General features: G+C 42.5%; 1 protein-coding gene across 1 annotated transcript in view; it reads right to left on the minus strand.

The window, feature by feature from the left end:
* LOC115324994 (neprilysin-1-like) overlaps positions 1-17,579 on the minus strand; it is a 151,257-nt gene extending 133,678 nt beyond the window's left edge. Inside the window, exons 1-4 of the mRNA XM_029985690.2 lie at positions 17,450-17,579; positions 17,222-17,269; positions 8,521-8,682; positions 1,266-1,355 (exon numbers count right to left, since the gene is read on the minus strand). Of these exons, the coding sequence (XP_029841550.2) occupies positions 1,266-1,355; positions 8,521-8,682; positions 17,222-17,269; positions 17,450-17,579 (430 nt within the window). The remainder of the gene's footprint in view (positions 1-1,265; positions 1,356-8,520; positions 8,683-17,221; positions 17,270-17,449) is intronic.
* Between the last annotated feature and the right edge of the window lie 1,874 nt (positions 17,580-19,453).

Here is a 19,453-nt window from a genome sequence, read left to right on the forward strand (position 1 = left end):
CACAAAGCATGTGTGTGTTACTAGCGACTCATTTAAATTTACGGCTGTTAAAGCATTTTGCTAAATTCAGTGCGGGCGCAAAATATAATGTGGGAGATTTTTATGTGCGGAATCCTTATTTCTGAAAGTGTTAAGATATTGTGCGATGAGTTTGGTAATCATAATTCATAAACAAATTTATGCAGCCATCATTAAAAAAACTACCCTTTTTAAATGAAAGCAGCAAAACGCGCAAAGTATATATATAAGGGCTTTAGGGTTGCTTGAAATGCCCTTGGGTTTTAATTGCTGCTGATGTCAATCATAATGTAGATCTCTATGGACTAAGGCGCACTGACATGAACTCGAGTGGGAGAGCAGTCTCTTTAATATCTGTAAATTCTCACCATCACAATGTAGCGCGAAGTGGAAACAGCGTAAAAAACACATTAGACTCTTGAGTCGCCCTTCAAGATAAAACGCTAAACGATTTCGAAAAAAGGAAAGAATGCGGTTTATTTGCATCAGATTTGTATAGCCACGTCTTAGACTTTTCGGCGTATATTTAAAAGACAAAACTTGTTGATAATTTTCAGTGTGTATTATTTCCAGCTATGTATGTACATTTACAAAATCTTCCCCAAAAACACAGATTCTTGGTGAAGAAGTAGTGAAATACCAAGAGTTAATTCTTGATGGGAGGCTTCTTGGCAAAAACAGGGCTAGCTAATACAAAAGATGTCTTGAAATTGATGTTTCTTAGTTTCTATCGATTTTGTGTGCTCGACAAAAACGGTTGTTGAGCGGTGCTTTTCGGTTTTTACGGGTAATGTATTCTTGATACCGACACATATTAATTGGCGGTTTTTATAATAAGACCGGAAAGTCTCTGGTCTATTTATAGTTGGGCATCCATGTTAAGGGGTTTATGTTTCTTCAAATTGGGGGGGGGGGGAAGGGGAGGGGGAGGGGAGGGCGGGTTATCTTAGTTTACTTTCCCACCGATTTGGTGTCGTTTAGTAACAGTTTCTGGTATCTTACCAAAATATGAGGTTGATTGAGGTTAACGTCGAAAATTTCAGGCATTGGTTTGGATTGTCAACGTCCAGGGAGCAGGTAACCCTTTCTCTCAAAAGCGCACGCGTGTGCACCCCTCAGGCGCTTTGTATCTTTTCGTGAATCTTGCCACTTCACCGCCAATGAAGACTCGGCATCGAAAAAAAAGGGAACGCGATACTCTGGCTCCGCCATTTAGTTATTTTACCTTGAACAAGAAACTTACGTACTCTCACAAACGCAGACTCTGTAGGCCAGAATAGCCTTATCAGTAGCATTCTGCTGCTCTTCTTCCTTGAGTGTAGCGTTCAATAAAATATCTAAATATAAAAAAAAATGTTTAAGCTTAGTTCAATGTCAACACTGTATGGTGTAAAAAAAACGTAACTTCATCAAGTTAAGTTGATCACACTGAATTATTTAGCAGTCTTATCGCATTTTCAAATCTTTTTCCCGGGCCACAAACCATGATTGATGGGATATATTTGCCAACAGGTTCACCAGATGGCGTAGCCAGGATATTGAAAGACTCACCGATAAGTCTTTTTTTTTTACTTTTACGTTAGATTTTTATGTGTGTATGACCTCAAGGTACATACATATTTTCTCTATCTTGTTCTGCAGTTAACAGCCTTTAGACTTTATTTATTAGGGTGTAATAACAACAGATAACGGTAGCTGGTGCTTGTAAAATAGTCTGAAAAAGGATCCTCCTCGGAGCCAGCAATTGGCAAAAGTCATTTTGTTAGCGCTAAGCGTCTATGGTCGTTGACCGCTTAAGAAAAACAAAGCTTGGCTTATGCTGTTCAAACTTCCACTATTGGGATTATTTCTAAGCGTTTTTATCGTCTGATGCCACACACTCATTGGCTGTTGAGTCCTGACTAATAACGAGAGTTCCAAGCAAGTTAGGTGGAAAGCAAGTCGTCTCCTTCTTGCACAGGGCTGCGGTGACGTCAGGACGACGCCGAGCACCGATTGGTTTTGATAGAAAGGAAATAGTGGGTAGACCTGAATGCTAGATGCTTTGAGGTCTACCCGCTATTTGTTTTCAATCAGCCAATAAAAGCTCGGAATTCTCACATCATCGTAACCCCATGTGCAAGAAGCCGACAAATTTTCACTCCGCATTGATTTATCATTAACAACAAAAAATCGATGAAAACAAGAACAAAGCGAAACATGACACACAGAAGCGCTCGTCTCTCATGTAATTTCTAGTCAAGGTTGGTGTGGTGATTTTTAAATTAGGAAACGCGGGGCGGTGACTTATTATTCCAATGCGTTTTGTCTCGGTATTTATTCGATGTTTTCATTGGTTACTGCCGCAACCTCATGGGTTCTGGAGCGTTTATAAAAATCGATGGGAATTCTATGACTATAATAAGAGTGCTATTTTGGGCAAATATAAAAAGCAGAAAACAAAACTAGATTGAAGGACAGATGCACAAATCAATCACATTAGCGATTGTCGAGTTTGAGCTTTGATCGTTGACCCCGACATAATTGTTCTAAACAGGGGATTATGACGATCGACTTTATGGCTACACTTTTATTTTGATAGTACAAGATGAAACCTCTTCCTCTTCCCCGAACAGGAAGATAAAGGACTAAAGATAGGTGTCGTTCGCGCATCGACACCCTCAAAACAATTTTTTCTTGTTTTTTTTTTTTTTTTTTAGTTTCGATTGATCTATTTTTAGAAAGTCGTTACTTCTTCGTGGTGTATTTTTAGTCGTACTTTGTGCGCTTTTTCTAAAAATATTTGACGGTCTGCAATTTTCATGTGGCAATTTTTTGTATTGTCTTTTCACCCCTTAAAATAACTATATTGGTTCGATGTATATATATTTACTGAATTAAATACTCTGTAACACAATTCAGTAAGAAATACTCAAACTGGCTCTCACGCTGCGGAATTCTCGGCATACGTACCGTATTTACTCGCGTATAGGTCGACCTGTTTTTCAAAAATCGCCTCATCAAAACTGGGGGGTCGACCAATACGCGAATCCCGGTATTATATTTTTCAACTTTTTTTTTTTTTCGGGGGTCCCGAAGTTAGGGGGTCGACCTATACGACGTATCGACCAATATGCGAGTAAATACGGTAGTTACATTATCACGCACGGTTAAGTTTGATTTATATGCAATATATATTTTTTCGCTGTGTAAGGTCATCCAACTACACAAACAAGTTAAATTAATACAAGAGAAGTATGCAGTGCAGAGTAAATTTGAGACACAAGATAATGCTTATATTTGAAGGCATCGTAGTAGATATTAAAAACGTGATTGTTTTCGACAAGGAGAGTCGCCGGGGTTTCAGAAAGGACACAACGAGCGGGTTGGTATGGATAATTAAACTTGAAAAAAGAAAACGAGAAGGGACGGACAAACACCAACTTCCCACTGGCAACAACATTTAATAACACCAAGAGTTTGCTTATATACAGGAAAAAGGGGCGGCGTGAAAAAAAGGGTGGAAAGGAGGACTACTATGCCATCAAAGATCCTCCGTCGCTGTCGGGAACGTGGGGGGAGATGGCTCCGAACTAAGAAATCTTATCTCTTTCCCCAAAAGGGCAATGGAAGGGGAGCCGATGTCCTTGGATCGACACATGGCGAAGGCTTCCAAAATCTCCCGACCATACTTCGAGGGGGGACCCCCGATTCTTGTAGTAGAAGGGAGGACGGCCGAGCAGGAAATACAATTCGATGCGTGTTTGGCGATCGGGTGGTGAATAACCTTTGAACCGTTGGAGACCGCTTTTTTAACCTCGTTCGCGTGCTCTTTCAGGCGGTCATTTAAGCAGCACTCCGTTTGGCCGATGTATCGGGCACCACAAAACATAGGAATTGAGTAAACTCACTCTTCGCGGCAAGGAACGTAGCAGGCTTTGTGGTTCTTTTGGCAAGTGGGCGCCGGTCCGGGGCTGTTTACTTTTTTTGCAAATAGATGTCAATTTAAACTTATACGAGAAAACCACGTTGGTGTTGAAGCCCTGAGCTATTGATTTACGTCGATGCGAAATGTAATGAATGTAGGGGATGCACGCGAAGCGGGTCTTTGGAGGCAGCTTTTTGGATTGAGGCCCAGTGACATTTATTTTGATGGTAAGGTCGATCAAGTCGTTCGGGTAACCTACCTTGAGAACGCGGCCTATCTGATTGGACAGACTAGTTGCGGTAAGGTGGTGACACGACTTGGATTTGGCAGCAGCAATAAGGTTTCGGACAATACCAGTTTCTACGCTTTTTGAGTGCGAGCTGCTGAACGGCAGGACAGGCTTTGCAGACCTCTGCTGATTGGACCAGCAAATCCCGACACTGGTGGGGACCAATCTCAGATCAAGGAGCTGTAATCCCTCACATGAAGGGTGGAAAGGAGGAGCACTATGCCGTCGAAGATGCGCCGTCGCTGTCGGGAACGGGGGGGGAGATAGCTCCGAACTAAGAACTAAGAACTAAGAATTCTGGAAGCCTTCGCCGTGTGTCGATCCAAGGACAACATTGGCTCCCCTTCCATTGCCCTTTCGGGGAAAGAGATAAGATTTCTAAATTCGGAGCCGTCTCCCCCCACGTTCCCGACAGCGACAGCGGATCTTTGACGGCATAGTTCTCCTCCTTTCGACCCTTTTTTTCACCCCCCCCCCCCTTTTTTCCTGTATACAAGCAAACTCTTGATGTTATTAAATGTTGTTGCCAGTTGGAAGTTGGTGTTTGTTCGTCCCTTCTCGTTTTCTTCCTCAAGTTTAATTATCCATACCAACCCGCTCGTTCTGTCCTTACATCGTTAACGTGAGCCCTGTTTGTTCTTGTCCTATCTCACCAACGTCAGAGTTTGCCCTTGTTGAATTCCTTCAAGCTCCAGTTTTCCTTTCCAAGATGCCTGTGCTGCGCTAACGTCTACGGGTTCTCAGATACTTCGTCCGCAAGAAAGTTCCACACAGGGCCATTAAGCAAGTCACGGGGTTCCCCTCTATCAACTGGCAAGCCAATCACAGAATCATGCAGATCGCCAGGGATGAAATCTCCAGCGAGATCCACGTTATGCAAGAGCTTCTGTCCGCCGTGATGTCCAAACATCTGGGACCAAACTATAATCGTCAGCCGTCCTTCAAGTTTCTACAAGAGTCAGCCCGCACCCTACTGTCAGACTCATGAGATCATATTCTTCTTCATCAGAAAAAAATCCATCGAGGTGACACTCAGAGCCAAACTAAAACCCCCCCTCAACTTGTCCGGAGCGCAGTTATCCCCGTCTACAGAAAGCCTTCTGGACCACGGGCCGAAGTATGCTCCTGCGGTCGCCAACACCAGAGTCGACCAGCTGGCCGCGGTGTACGAGATCACCGCCAAGATACCGGAGGACAGCCGTCAGGACTTCGTAGCGGCAGGGTCAAGAGCTGTGTGCTTCCATGGTGGGAGAAGGAAAACCAAGAATGCTGCCACCCCAGCTATCAAGGAACTTCAGTCCGCTGAGCTGAGAGTTCTCCAAGCGGACAAGACGGGCAGGCTCGTCATCCTGAACGAAGAACAAATGTAGGAGAAGACCGACGAAGCGCTGAAAAAGAACTTTTTTCCTCTCAAGTCGAGGCCGTCCGGTTCCCTCAGGTGAAGGCGCTCCGCAACTCCTCCAACCTCCTTCTCTAAAAAGTGCCATTCTTGCTCCTGCTAAGCAGTAACTGTCCATTTTCTTTTCTGCCAAGACACATAAGCCTGAAGTGCCTTTCCGTAGCATTATTTCGGAAACAGGGTTCCGGCAGAAGCCCTTTGCGATGTTCTTACAAAAACATCTCGAAACCTTGGACCCCCATCAACCTTTCCGACTTAAGGATTCCGAGGACCTTATCCCAACGTTAGATAACTTGCATGCCGGTACGGGAACTGTTGGAGTGTTCTCTCTTAATGTAGTAGATTTGTATTATAGTCTCAATGTGAAAACCCTTCTGGGGTTCGTGTCTGAAGCTGTGCACTTAAGAGGCGTTTTAGATTTTTAAAATTCCTGTGGCATCTCACTCTCAGCATTTCTTGAGTTGATTCGCCTGTATCTCCGGTCGACCCTAGTCGAACACGAGGGCAAAGTGTTCCTTCAAAAATCCGTTGTGTGCATAGGGTCGTGCCTGGCGCCCATCCTAAGCGAAATCTTTATGTTTCACGATGACACAAAGGTTTAGTCAATCCTTGAGCAGGAATTTCCCGAAGCCATGGCTTATCGCTACGTAGATAATTATCTTATCATTCATTCCACTAATTCAGATACCGCAGCGACTGAAAGCGTTCTCCAGAAGAACTCCTTCGGGCTCACGTTCACAAAAGAGACCCCTTCATCTGAGGGATTACAGTTCCTTGATCTGAGATTGGTCCCCAGCAGTGTCGGGATCTGCTGGTCCAGTCAGCAGAGGTCTGCGAAGCCTGTCCTGCCGTTCAGCAGCTCGCACTCAAAAAACGTAAAAACTGGTATTGTCCGAAACCTTATTGCTGCTGCCAAATCCAAGTCGTGTCACCACCTTACCGCCACTAGTCTGTCCAATCAAATAGGCCGCATTCTCAAGGCAGGTTATCCAAACGGCTTGATCGAGCTTACCATCAAAAGACTTCTCACAGGGCCTCAATCCAAAAAGCCGCCTTCAAAATCCCGCTTCGTTCATAACATTTCGCATCGACGTAAATCAATAGCTCAGGGCTTCAACACCAACGTGGTTTTCTCGTGTAAGTTTAAATTGGCATCTATTTGCGAAAAAAGTCAACAGCCCCGGACCGGCGCCCCTTTGCCAAAAGAACCACGAAACCTGTTGCGTTCCTTGCCGCAAAGAGTGTGTTTACTCAATTCCTATGTCCTGTGGTGCCCGATACATCGGCCAAACGGGGCGCTGCTTAAACGACCGCCTGAGAGAGCACGCAAGCGAGGTTAGCATAGCGGTCTCCAACGGTTCAGAGGTTATTCACCACCCGATCGCCAAACACGCATCGGAATGTACTTCCTGCTCGGCCGTCCTTCCCTCTACTACAAGAATCGGGGGTCACCCCTCGAGGTATGGTCGGGAGATTCTGGAAGCCTTCGCCAAGTGTCGATCCAAGGACAACATCGGCTACCCTTCCATTGCCCTTTTGGGGAAAGACATAAGATTTCTTAGTTCGGAGCTATCTCCCCCCACGTTCCTGACAGCGACGGCGGATCTTTGACGGCATAGTGCTCCTCCTTTCCATCCTTTTTTTTTCACCCCCCCCTTTTTTCTGTATATAAGCCAACTCCTGATGTTATTGAACGTTGTTGCCAGTTGGAAGTTGGTGTTTGTCCGTCCCTTCTCGTTATTTTCCTCGAGTTTAATTTAAGGGTTTCAGAAGCGTCTCGTTCTCGCCTACTGAAACATTTCGCGAGCTTCAGGCTTAGATCTTTACTAGCACATGTTGGTTTGATACGCTAAAGAAAACCGTAGGTTACTCTCCAAGTTCGCTCTCCTAATAAAAGTGCACATGCTTCTGATTTTGAAGAGCCTAAATTTTGTAATTGGAGATTTTGAGGAAGTGGTCAAGCTAATACCTACATATTGGCGCAGAAGTAAATAAATAAAACAAGCAAAAAAAAAAAACAGGAAACGTCAAAGCTACACTTGCAGTAGCTACACCTTAATTGCTGTATTCTCAACGCGAAAACTTGGCATGCTCGGTGCTTGGTACGTCCACCGTAATACTAAATAATATATTCGTTTAGTGACGAACGTGCTAGTGGGGTTCCAAAAAAAGAACGCATATAGGATTGTTATACATATAAAAATAAACATAATTATAAATGGTAGGAGTCCCCTAGTTTACTTGCCCTTAAGGGGAACTAAAGTGCATTTTGCGATTGTCTTTTCATGCCACAAAGTCAACCAACGCGCCCAGTAAGCATCGAAGAAAACAGAAAAATTACACTTATTTGCCACCTTTTTTAACCTGACCAAACATCATGCGCGATATGTCCTTTGCTCTTATATCAATCCCGAAAGAAGAGACGTGCCGAGATGTTTGGTCGCGTTGTGAAGAAAAAGAAAAGACAACTCATGATTGCAACTCCGAGTTTCCTAGGATTCCTGAAGCGTGTGGAATGAGCTTGCGCAATGAAACACAATTTCAAGTTTGTCGACTATAGCGCACTAAAAAAAGTCATTCAAGCATTCACACACCCAAAAAACACTCCTTTCACACAGCGCTCACTAACAACTTTGTTGACAAACAACAACCAACTCGCCCAATCTGAAGCTCTCACAATTTCAAGATTCTTTGTGGCCTCCTAAATACATTGTCTAGCATTCGTTCGAGACGCAAGATATAAAGAAAGCATAATTTCGAAGAGCTTAGCGCCCTTAAAATTGGCTCCGGTCGCAGCAAAGTTTGGGCAGAACATATCGCGTTTTTTATGCCGCTAATCAAGCGCCACAGTTAATTTTTTTAAGACGAGATAGAGGTTTTCAGTTGACAGCCTCAATGAAAACATACTTTTTACGTCCATCTCCACTTTATCGTGAAGAATATGAAAGTTTCCGATTTCAGTCTTGTCGTCAGGTATTTCGTGTGCTTTTTTCCAGTTTCCACAGGCGTATTCATAGAAGTCAGTACAAGGATCCTCGGTCTGGTTCATGCTGTCCAACATCATTTTAGCTGCATAAAAATTCGACAGGAGGCTTGTACCAAATATATAAACTGCGGTAATAAAAGGAACTCAAAACTTTGTTATGATGTGCACGTGGTCTGCATCATGAGCTATCGCAGAACAAGTATTATGCAGCATAATTATGTCACTATCCAGAGAAGCACAGCACGAGGTAATCAATTAAGGTAACCAAATATAACAAACAGAACAGAATACACTTTTTACGTATTCCATTCTTAACGTTTCCTTGCGAACTGTGAGTGTGGGGTGAGGTGGGGGGGGGGGGGGGGGAGGAAACAAATCATTTCATTGAGAAAGAAAATGTAAACAATCTAAGGGGGTAAGAAGAAAATGTCGCTTGCCTTCCCACACCTCCACCGTAGCCCCCCTTCCCTTTCCCCTTCTCCCGAACCCAACGCCTCTGGTTGTCACTACATCCAACCCCACGTGCGATCGTGACATAAACCACAAATACACATAAGCTCAACAACCACTTTTTATGATAGAAATATGGGTTTACAAAGCGAAATCAACAGTAAACAAATCAGTAGTAACGACAGTGTAATATGGCAACTCAGATAAGAAACAAACATATTAAATTATATAAAATTATTGCTTTAGAAAAGGGCAAAATGCATGGTACTCAATAGGCAACCTGCAATGCTCTTTTGTTTGGCGCCATCTAGCGGCTGAAGCAAGAAATATTGGGTACCTCTGGGAGCGCGGCCGCATTGTTCAAACGTGAGCTTTTACTCTATACTTCGTTTCAGCTTCGGTCCGAGCGCGGCCGATGTTATGAGCCGAAGGGCCAATCAAACAGCGAAAGAGGCACAACGTCATGGCGTGCTCTCTGCAGTTGATAGGACCAGCCGGTATTCGCCTTCTCTCTCTGCGCGCTCCTCCGCCGGCTAGTCCTATCAAGCGCAGAGAGCACGCCATGACGCTGCGCTTTTTGCGCTGTTCGATTGGCCCTTCGGCTCATAACATCGGCCGCGCTCGGACCGAAGCTGAAACGAAGTATAGTGGCGCCGCTTAGCCTAGCGTCTGAAGCAAAAAAATACTGGGTATCCCAGGCAGCCGTGATCGCGTAACGTGCCAATACAGAAGAAGCTGCGGCCCTGGCGGGCCAATGGGAACGTGACTGCTTATCACCGGAACGCGCCTCTACTCCGAAGAAGTATCAGGCTTTTCGCTGCGTCATGCTCAAACATGTGTGCGTTGCACTTGTATACGTCGCGCATTTCGAAGACTTCGGCACGCACTGTAAGGCTTATCGTTTACCCTTTGCGAAGTTACAATGAGGCAGGGTATATATACCTTGGGCTCTCGCTCTACAGGCGCCGCCTGGCTGTTACCGGCTGGCTATAGGTACGGCAGGCGGGGTTTCACCCTTCCCTTGTGTAAACATTCAAATATCACCGCCTTAATTTGTTTATTTAGTCAGGGGCAATGTTCAACCGGCAGACATGCGGGCAGCTAGCACGATAAAGGCTTAATTATGTAACAGAGCAAAACATCATTTTGTTACTTCATAATATATGTAGATATATCGTATCGTAGAATAAGATATTATTATACGATACGATAATAAGATATAAGATATCGTATAATAAGTCATTACGATATATATATATATATATAGTGGTCATGGTGACATAGGAGCCAAGAGGGCGAAGGCGTATATATAACGAAGTGAAAAACTCACGGTGATAAACAACAAAGAGCGCAAGTTTAATCGACAGTTTCGCCAAGAGACTCGGCTTCGTCAGGAGATGACTTTCATCTCCTGACGAAGCCGAGTCTCTCGGCGAAACTGTCGATTAAACTTGCGCTCTTTGTTGTTTCTCACCGTGAGTTTTTCACTTCGTTATATATATATAGGGTGCTTCAGAGAACTCAGGCCAGATCGCTCCTGCGAAAACTAAGCATCACTCAGAAAAAAGGTTGATGCCGTGTTGATCTGCTCAAGAGCCTGTTTAGGAAAAATAAGAACGGTTGCAAAAAATTTTTTTTTTTTGTGTGTTTTTTAGAAAGTAACTTTTTATTTGTTCATTTTAAGGCCGTAGTTTTAGTTAGAAGCTTACTCGGCATCATAAATAACCACTATATAAACCCTTTTTAGACAACTATAAAGCGTGCCGAGCGTTTTCCTATGTATTGAAAAACCATTTATTCTGACGCGTATTCTGGTTTCGGATTCTTCACCAAGCGCATCTTGGCGGCAGCTGCCCTGCCCTCCGACGGTCGAAGGGCGAAACCAAGGTAAGACGATTCGCCAGTCTCGCCCGGCTTCCTTCCTTCTCTTGTAAAAAAAGACAAAAAAAGGGGAACGCGCGCGCCTGCGATCAGCCAGGCGAAAAGGAAAGCCTCGATATTTGAAAGAGAACGAGCATGACATTGCATGATTGAGCGTTGACTTTTGGTTCACCACTGCCATGGGAAGAATGACTCGAGTTTCAATGTGCGATGTCACCGTGACTCGACCTTCAAAGTGCGATGTCACCGAAGGACGTCCGATAAGCGCGCCTCAAAAGAGTTCAAATTTATTCTATTTGTTTCTAGTTTCAGTTGTGTCAGCAACTTTAGTACACTCAGATTTACAACGGCTTCAATTGTGTTCGAGCGGCCTTACGAATGGCGCCTTATTCAAACGAAAAAAGGGCAAATATGATATGGGCTTCAGGACAAGCACACGGAAGCAGGAGTAACACCGCAGCGCTCTTCTCAACTTGGTACCCGGGGAAACATCCTAGCGGGTCAACAATCTTCAGTAACTATGTACATTTACGTCTTCACGGGTCTTTTCACCGTTCCTTAAATGTCGCCACGGCTTCAAACACAGATTCTCAAGTAAGCATTTTGGCCGACATCTCTCTGAACCTTCACGCAAGTGTGCGTGACATCAGTGCCGAAGCAGGAATTTCAGCGACAAGCGTGTGCAGGATTCTACACCACGAAGGTATGCACCCTTTTCATGCACAACTGCACCAGAGGCTCGAAACGCGTGACCTCCAAACCGTCTCGATTTTTCAAACTGGATCTTAAATCAAGTAGAGGAAGACCCATCCTTCACCGAGGAAATCCTATTAACAGACGAAGTACACTTCGCCAGAAATTCGCAGGTTTTTCTGCACAACGCACATTACTGGAACGCCGAGAACCCACCCAGGGTGTTGAGGACCAAAAATCAATACCGGTGGGCGAGAATGGCGAATAGTCTAGCCGTGGTTCCGCGCTTCGACCGTCGGAGGGCAGGGCAGCTGCCGCCAAGATGCGCTTGGATAGGAATACGAAAAAAGAATTCTCGTCAAAATTCAAGGGTTTTTCAAAACATTGTAAAACGCTCGGCATGCTTTATAGTTGTCTAAAAAAGGGTTGATATAGTGGTTATTGGTGATGTCGAGTAAGTTTCTAATTGAAACTACGGCCTTAAAATGAACAAATAAAAAGTTACTTTTTCAAGCACAAAACAAAAACTATTTTTTTCAAGCATTCGTATTTTTTCTAAATAGGCTCTTGGGCGGACGCCAACACGGCATCAACCTTTTTTCTGTGCGATGCATAGTTTTCGCAGGAGTGATTTTGCCTGAGTTCTCGGAAACACTATCTCTCTCCCTCTCTCTCTCTCTCTATCTATCTATCTATCTATCTATCTATCTATCTATATATATATATATATATATATATATATATATATTATATTAGTTCGCACTTAAACGTAATCCACAATTTTTCACCTTTTTATCACAGCATTCACGAAACATATTGTCCAATATATTGACTCTTGTTTTCGTCTGATACATCCCATTTTAATACTGTGAACTGTTTCGTGATAAATATTTAAAAATAATTATTTTACACCTTCCTTTCAACGGTACTTTATAAAGCGTAAAACGCACTCAGTCTTCCCCTGGATGCGATACATGAGACTGACAGCATTGCAAATATATAAATATAAAAGACTCCACTCGATCAGCACATTATTTCACTCCCCTCATGCGCGATCTTTAATTGTATAGAGAAAGACCCAAACCCCCGGATTAGAATAATAAACATATTTATTGTGCACTCAATTCCCAATAATTAATCTTCGTCAGCAATGGTTAGGAAGTTGACTTCTCTAACCTGCGAACTTATACATGCCCATGGGAGTAGAACTTTAGCTTCTTTTTGCAACAACGAACAAGCGCTACCGTTCTGAATGCTAATGTTATGTAAGAAATAATAAGCGAAAAGTACGTAATGTGTAGAAAATAAGTTTTTTTTTTTTTTTTTTATAAAGTGACCTAACGCCATCGTGTTGCTACAGTCCTTGATTCTGCTCCTCTTTTCGTGTTTTGGCAATGACATATTCACGTTGTGGTAGATTTTCGCCGGCAGTCCTGTCTTATTTTCCAAGCAGTCATTTGATGCTTATGTCTGGTGCTTAATTTCTTGCCATCTGTTTTTCACAAGCAATATTTCACGTATATTGAGCCACGGCGCTACTAGTTACAATAACCGCAGCGTTAGCATGAGTTGAACGTTGAGATACTCTCTGACCTTAAAGGGGTACTCCGGCGATTTTTTTAGTTACCCCAACTAGCTATATTGTCGGAATCACCTGCCTTTGGTATCGCGAAATTCAGAATAGTTATTGCGAAATCGGCCAGTGAAAATGATGTGAAAACTAACTTTCAGATATATCCGCCCTCTTCAATGTCGTGACGTCAGGGGAAGGCAGGCTTGCAGGTCGAGAGGGCAGCGTAAATATGGGCTATGCCGAGCATCCGTTTCCTGCTGCGCCGCGGGTGCTGGAGCGAGCTTCCAAAGCATTCCTTGGACACTATGAAACAGCCTGTATTCAGTTGCAAAAAAAGTCTACAGTCCAAGGACTGTATTTCGGCCTTCCACCTACGTCACTTTTTTATTGCCTCCAGTAGAGATTTTCACTTTGAAAAACACGGTCAGGACCAAAATTGTGATATCAATAACTTCGCGAAAACAAAATTATTTTGGCCCAATATTCTTGTTACTATTTTATCGAAGTATGTTGACATGTTTAGCAAACTTTCAGGCAAATTGAAGATTATGAAGAAAATGCCTAAGTACCCATTTAGCAGAAGCACCAAGGTTAAAGTGTAGGCTTGTTATGGTAGCGCGGTCTCCTCAGGGGTACTTGCTCATTGTTTGTAACATAAAGAGCAAGGGACCAAGCAATTATGATTTTATTGATCCCCTAAATAAAATTTCGAAGGCATCAGCAAACAGCGTAAGGAATACCTATATTACTCCCGGAATCTGTGGTATTTCTAATCTGTACAAGGAAAGCGCTTTTTTTTTTGTTAAGGGGGAATTTGTATAGTAATTAAACTCTTTAAATGAAAATATTATTAACGCCAGGGAATATTTTTATTCAAAGCTTACACTTATATGTGTCAGACAACATTACTAGTTTACGATATTAACATATTTATTGACTTATGTATAAATGAAAGAAAAAAGTGCAGAGTTTCACGTTTCAAGTTATTCAAGTAAGAAAAGTACTGTATAAACGAGAATCACCTAGGTGTAATAATTGATTAGAAATTTATTTATACCCGGCGACAACGAAGTTAACTAAGTAAATACATTAAAATAAAAGAACGCTTATCCACATGTCTTCTTTCCTCGTCAACGAATATTAGTCGAGTTTTCTGTGGGTAATCGGAATCAAGTCTTCGAGACGCGAGTAGCAAAAAAGGAGTCCTATACAAAACACAAAAATACACCATATACTGGTTAGAGACCACGTGTGCCTCCCCTTTTTCTGCGTCGTTTTGCACTTTTAAGCAAGACTAACTCCCTGAGCACTTCGTCAGGGGATCGTTCCTCTCGGCACCATGTAGTCGATTGTCACTTTTAATTAAAAAATTACCTGTCAGTGAAATCACATCGCGGGCATCAATCGTACCTCCTTAGAGCAATCTTTCTTTTTTTTAATTCTGATGCCAAGCTTATAGTACGCGAAATTATCCTACTTAGATGGAGATGAAGGGGTGGAATAGTTTTTTAATAGTTGATTTCTGAAAAAGTAATAAAAGAGATGACACATTTTTAAAAATATTTGAAACATTAAATTTAGGAACATTCCTGGCTTGTGTAGATCAGAAAGATTAGGTAGGATTTCATATAATTGAAACTGAGCAAAGTTACGTCGTTTCATCATTTATCTTGTTTGATTCAGTAAAGATTACTAAAAACTTTGGCCTGGTATTGATTTTGCAGAAATTTGTGTATCAAGCAGTCATTCCATATCTTGCGAACCTCTTCTGCCAATGGGCGAAACCGAAAATATTTGTAATTCGGAGCTTTCTGTTTTTTTGGCACCGAAAAAAGAGCATGGACAGATGCATCGTAGGATACTAGGAGGTCTCTAAAAAAGGCTTCACATTATTCGATAGTGTCTTCGTTTGATTCTTTTTTTTTTTCAGAAATGCCTTACTTGCATTACAACTTCAGTGACCACGATGTTACGCACTATGATCTTGCAGTTTGAAAGTAGCAGGCTAAAAGACCATTCCAGAAAGCCCCCTCCCCTCCTTCCCTTCAACTTTAGAAGAGTAAATGCTGAAGAGGAGGAAGCTACAATTGATGGCGAACCGAAATCATTTCAGAGAGTGGCTTGTCCTGCTATTCTAAACTTGCAACAGGCTATAGAGTAGAAATACCTAGTCGGCAAGAGCGAAGCCCTGCAGATTGAAGATACGGACTGGGAGCGGGTCTGCGGTAGCCCTATATACGAAAGTTTCGTTTTTCTGTTGTTTCTGTTTGTTACCATAATCAAAGAATGCATGCATGTGTTTCAAATGAAAAATTTCGTAGCGAAGTAAAAGGTCACAACGAGTACTTAGACCCATTCTTGCTTAACCATCTTCAGCTATGAGTTCTATGTGTTTCCTGCACTGAGACTTAGTTCCTATCTGGAACATCTATTTGGATGGCTACCTTAGCTTTTCTAAAATACTTCGAGATTAACTGAAGTGATTTCAGATGTATACATTTGGATTCAATAATCCTTATAAGCAAAAAAAAAGTATGTTTCAGTTGTGGTTAGCGGGGCTTTTTATTCTAGCCTCAAAGCATATACGACCTTAAGTAGTTCCAGCTGCTCCAGCTTCTTGTTTCCGCTCATGCGAATGTGGTCAGGACTATTAAATTATTAAAGCGTGAGTGAAGGAGAAAATATTGCGTCTACAAAGACGTGATAGTCGCGTCGTCGACACTGCGCAGGCGCCGAACTCTAACCGCGTTTTACACTTTGCGGGCGCTATTTGAGCGTACGCTATTTTTGGGAAAGTTCGTGTGTACGCAAAGAGTGTGTACGCGACACTAAAGGCGAACTCATGATAAGCGAGAAGTTGGCTAAAGCCTAGATGGGAACAGTTAAAAGATAACGGCTCCCAGGACTGCGGTGGTGGCCACTTTGGTGGTCGTCTTGAACGCGACATCGGCCGTATCCTCGCGACTGTAATTTTCAATGCAGGACGACATTGTACAACTACGGGAGTTGCACATCATGGACACGACCTGGACGGGGGGCCTGTGGCGAGAGTGCGCTGTGCCATCAGCAAGCAAACACATAGCATGAGAAAGTTCCATGCACTTCGACGCCCTACAACGTGCTCTTAAAGGAATACCGCAAGACCAGTTGCCTTCTAGCAACGAGGAGCGTATTTTTTCACCGAACGCGATGCCCATAACGGTGCACCTTCTGTGGCGACAACTGTACCTCTACATCAAGGTCGCCGGAGATCTGGGGCCCTGCTACCACACGTTAAACCTAAGTTGCTGATGCCTTAAAATGTAAGCAGCATTGGCATGAAAAAAAAAGTTTAGAACAGGACAAAAACACCTCACGAACGGTTTGGAAGACCCAGCAAGGTGCACTATGATCGCTGGCCACTTGCAGCTCGAACGTTTGTCGGTAAACGTACGGTGTTCGAACGTAGCGAAAGTTGGTGCACGAGACCTCTCTTGCCGAGACGACGCAAGCGGACATGACCTGTCGACCGCTCGCGTCGCATTATCATACTTGAGCAAATCTAAAGTGTTGGTCGTGACCAAAAACAAAATAGTTTTTTTTCCTCAGGCTACATTATTTGGTGTATGAAATAAACATTATTCTTGTTTCTTAAAGGCAGTGCAAGCGCGCGATGTTTGCGTGTTTTGGTCGCGTCAGAGAAAAGCTATTCTAAAACTGTCTTGCGTGGCGTAATTTAACGCAAGCGCTAAATTTAGCTCTAGCGCGAGCCTAAACTGCGCGCGTTATTGTAAATAACTTTAAAATAGGACGCATTTTGATATATTGTTCACACACAAAAGCTAGGTACTTTTATGAGCGCTTCACGTAGGTGACTTCATCACTATTTTGTATAAGGCGGCCAACGTGATCGTCTGCTCCAAAAAATGGTCAGTTACATCGTTGTACTGTTGAAATTTGGCGAGTTGGTTATGCATTATGGAACTAAAAACAGTTCGAAGACAGACGAAGGACGATAAGTGCCGGTTCCATCTGAACATTCTCACCTATTTCTTTGCAAGCTTTTGTTTCGCATACTTGTTTGGATTGGAAATCTGAAACAATTTAGAAGGAAATTGAATTATTCACCTCTATATAAGATATACGTGGTTATAATAATAATCTTTTATTTTTTTATATATATATTCCTAACACGTCTGGAGCCGACAGGCATAAATTAGTCTACATTATAGGACGCAAAAGTCTTCAAATGATACTCTGACTATATTACTCACCCAATACTGATTTTGCAGCGCTGAGTTCGGCTAACAGCAAAATCAAGTAGAATCCCCAAATTGCCACCAGCTGCCGACCATGAGGAAGCATGTACTTCTGCCTCGATGACCAAGGTGTACTCCTTTTCATGCTTTCTGAAGATCACAAAATATGTTTGTTAATCACATATGAAAAAGAGCCGTTTTTAGCGTGATTAAGTTTTCATTTAATTATTTTTTGAAAGTCCTGCCATGTGAATGGTGCCCTTATCGTAGTGAATTACATTGTTTTAGTGTTATATAACACTTTCTGAGCACTGATAAAGCCGTTATAGTCCTCCATTCTCGTGGGTGGCACTAAAGCACTCGCAAGACACAATATAGAATGTCGATTTTAAGCTAGGTTATAAGTTTAGTTATGTATCAGCGTGACATGGGGAGCCAAAATTAACACACGAGCTTTTCGAACGAAGCTTCATTGCTTATCTTTAGCAGTCTACTATAGAGTAAAGACCAAACATGCTGCTTCTTTATTTGAAAGACCTAAAAACTACCTAAAAGTGCAGCGAAGCAATCGACCACAAATCAAAATTAACGAAACACTCGCCAAATGCCGATCTATGTGAAAATCATAATCGATCGTTTTCGTCTGAATGCAAGTCATTACTTATATAATAGTTTATTAGCGTAAAACCAACAGGATCAGAATATGTTACATGAAAGTTGTAAGCAAATCACGGGTTGGTCCAATAAAATGCCACTAACACGTAGAAAGCAAGAATGATTCCTTCAGCAACGTGCGGGCTCTCCCAAATGTGTCTATGGAGTAAAATTTTAATAAAAAAACATGAAAATCGTTTTTCTTCGTCCGCATTCTTTCGGACTATTACCCTCTTGTGCTTTAATCCACAATATAACGATTTCATAAAACAAGAGTTCGCCTACGTGGCTGAGACCACAGACAAGATAGGGGAGGTGCAAAGAGACATGTCGAGTTTCACGGGTGATTTCAAAAGAACGGATTGCGCTAGTGACATCGAGCGATGCCAAGGATATTAAAACATTATAATAGTCGTCAAATTAATTGTAGCCCGAATTCCTCGTGATTTTTCTGCTTATCTTTGACAACAGAGTTTAGACCTTCTGGTAGAAAACATAATGAAAAACAGGCTTCGAACAAATTGCACTCGGGTAATTGGTAAGAATCAGTGTGTGGGAATCTAGGTAGCAAATTAAATATCTGGAAAAAGGCGCAACAGTTTGCAGCCTCTTGTGATTGCTGTTTCACTTTCGTTAGCACTGACTCGCCAATATGGGAAAAGCCATCGGATACGCTCGATCATATTATCAAGGCTTCAGAACTCAGAAATTATTTGCTGTAAGTTTAGGAAATGCTTTTTTAAACAAAGGTATCCGCTTGTCATATAAAACCAGTCAATACAACTGACCGAAATTCAAGAGATCCTGCGGCCCCTGTTCTTCAAAACTAAGCTTAATTATACTTCACAACTGCCATAAAAACACTTACATTCAAATCGATAAATGCAACAATGTATATGACAAAGTCAGTGTTTAAATTAGAATTGTCGTAGTTGCTTTGTGAAAAGACCAGAAAAGGTACTTAAAGGGACACTGACACCCCCCAAATTTTTTTCTTTTTAATTTTTTGCCAGGCGTTTTATTATGGTGTCGGAGGACTACCCAATTAATATTTTGCAACAGAGTAGCATATTTTTTTTATTAAAGCCAAAAGACGCAACTGCTCGAAACCGAAACCGAAACCCGACGGAGGTCGGAGAAGTGGAGAGAAGAGTGTGAGTGGCGGAAGTCACGTGGCTACACCCGACCGTGTTCTTTTTTTCTTTTTTTTTTTTTTGTAGCAGACGACATGCGGCGTACGGGAACTGTTCGCCGTGCGATTCTTTTGCAGTTATGTATGTTCCGCTCGTTGTTCTCTAGTCCAAGATGAGTTGTCTTGTACATTGAGGAGTTGGGGATGAGTAGTGAGTGCCCGTGGTGAATTTT

This window comes from Ixodes scapularis, unplaced genomic scaffold (assembly GCF_016920785.2).
Source record: "Ixodes scapularis isolate PalLabHiFi unplaced genomic scaffold, ASM1692078v2 PGA_scaffold12__126_contigs__length_90152505, whole genome shotgun sequence".
In the NCBI taxonomy this organism is placed as follows: domain Eukaryota; kingdom Metazoa; phylum Arthropoda; class Arachnida; order Ixodida; family Ixodidae; genus Ixodes; species Ixodes scapularis.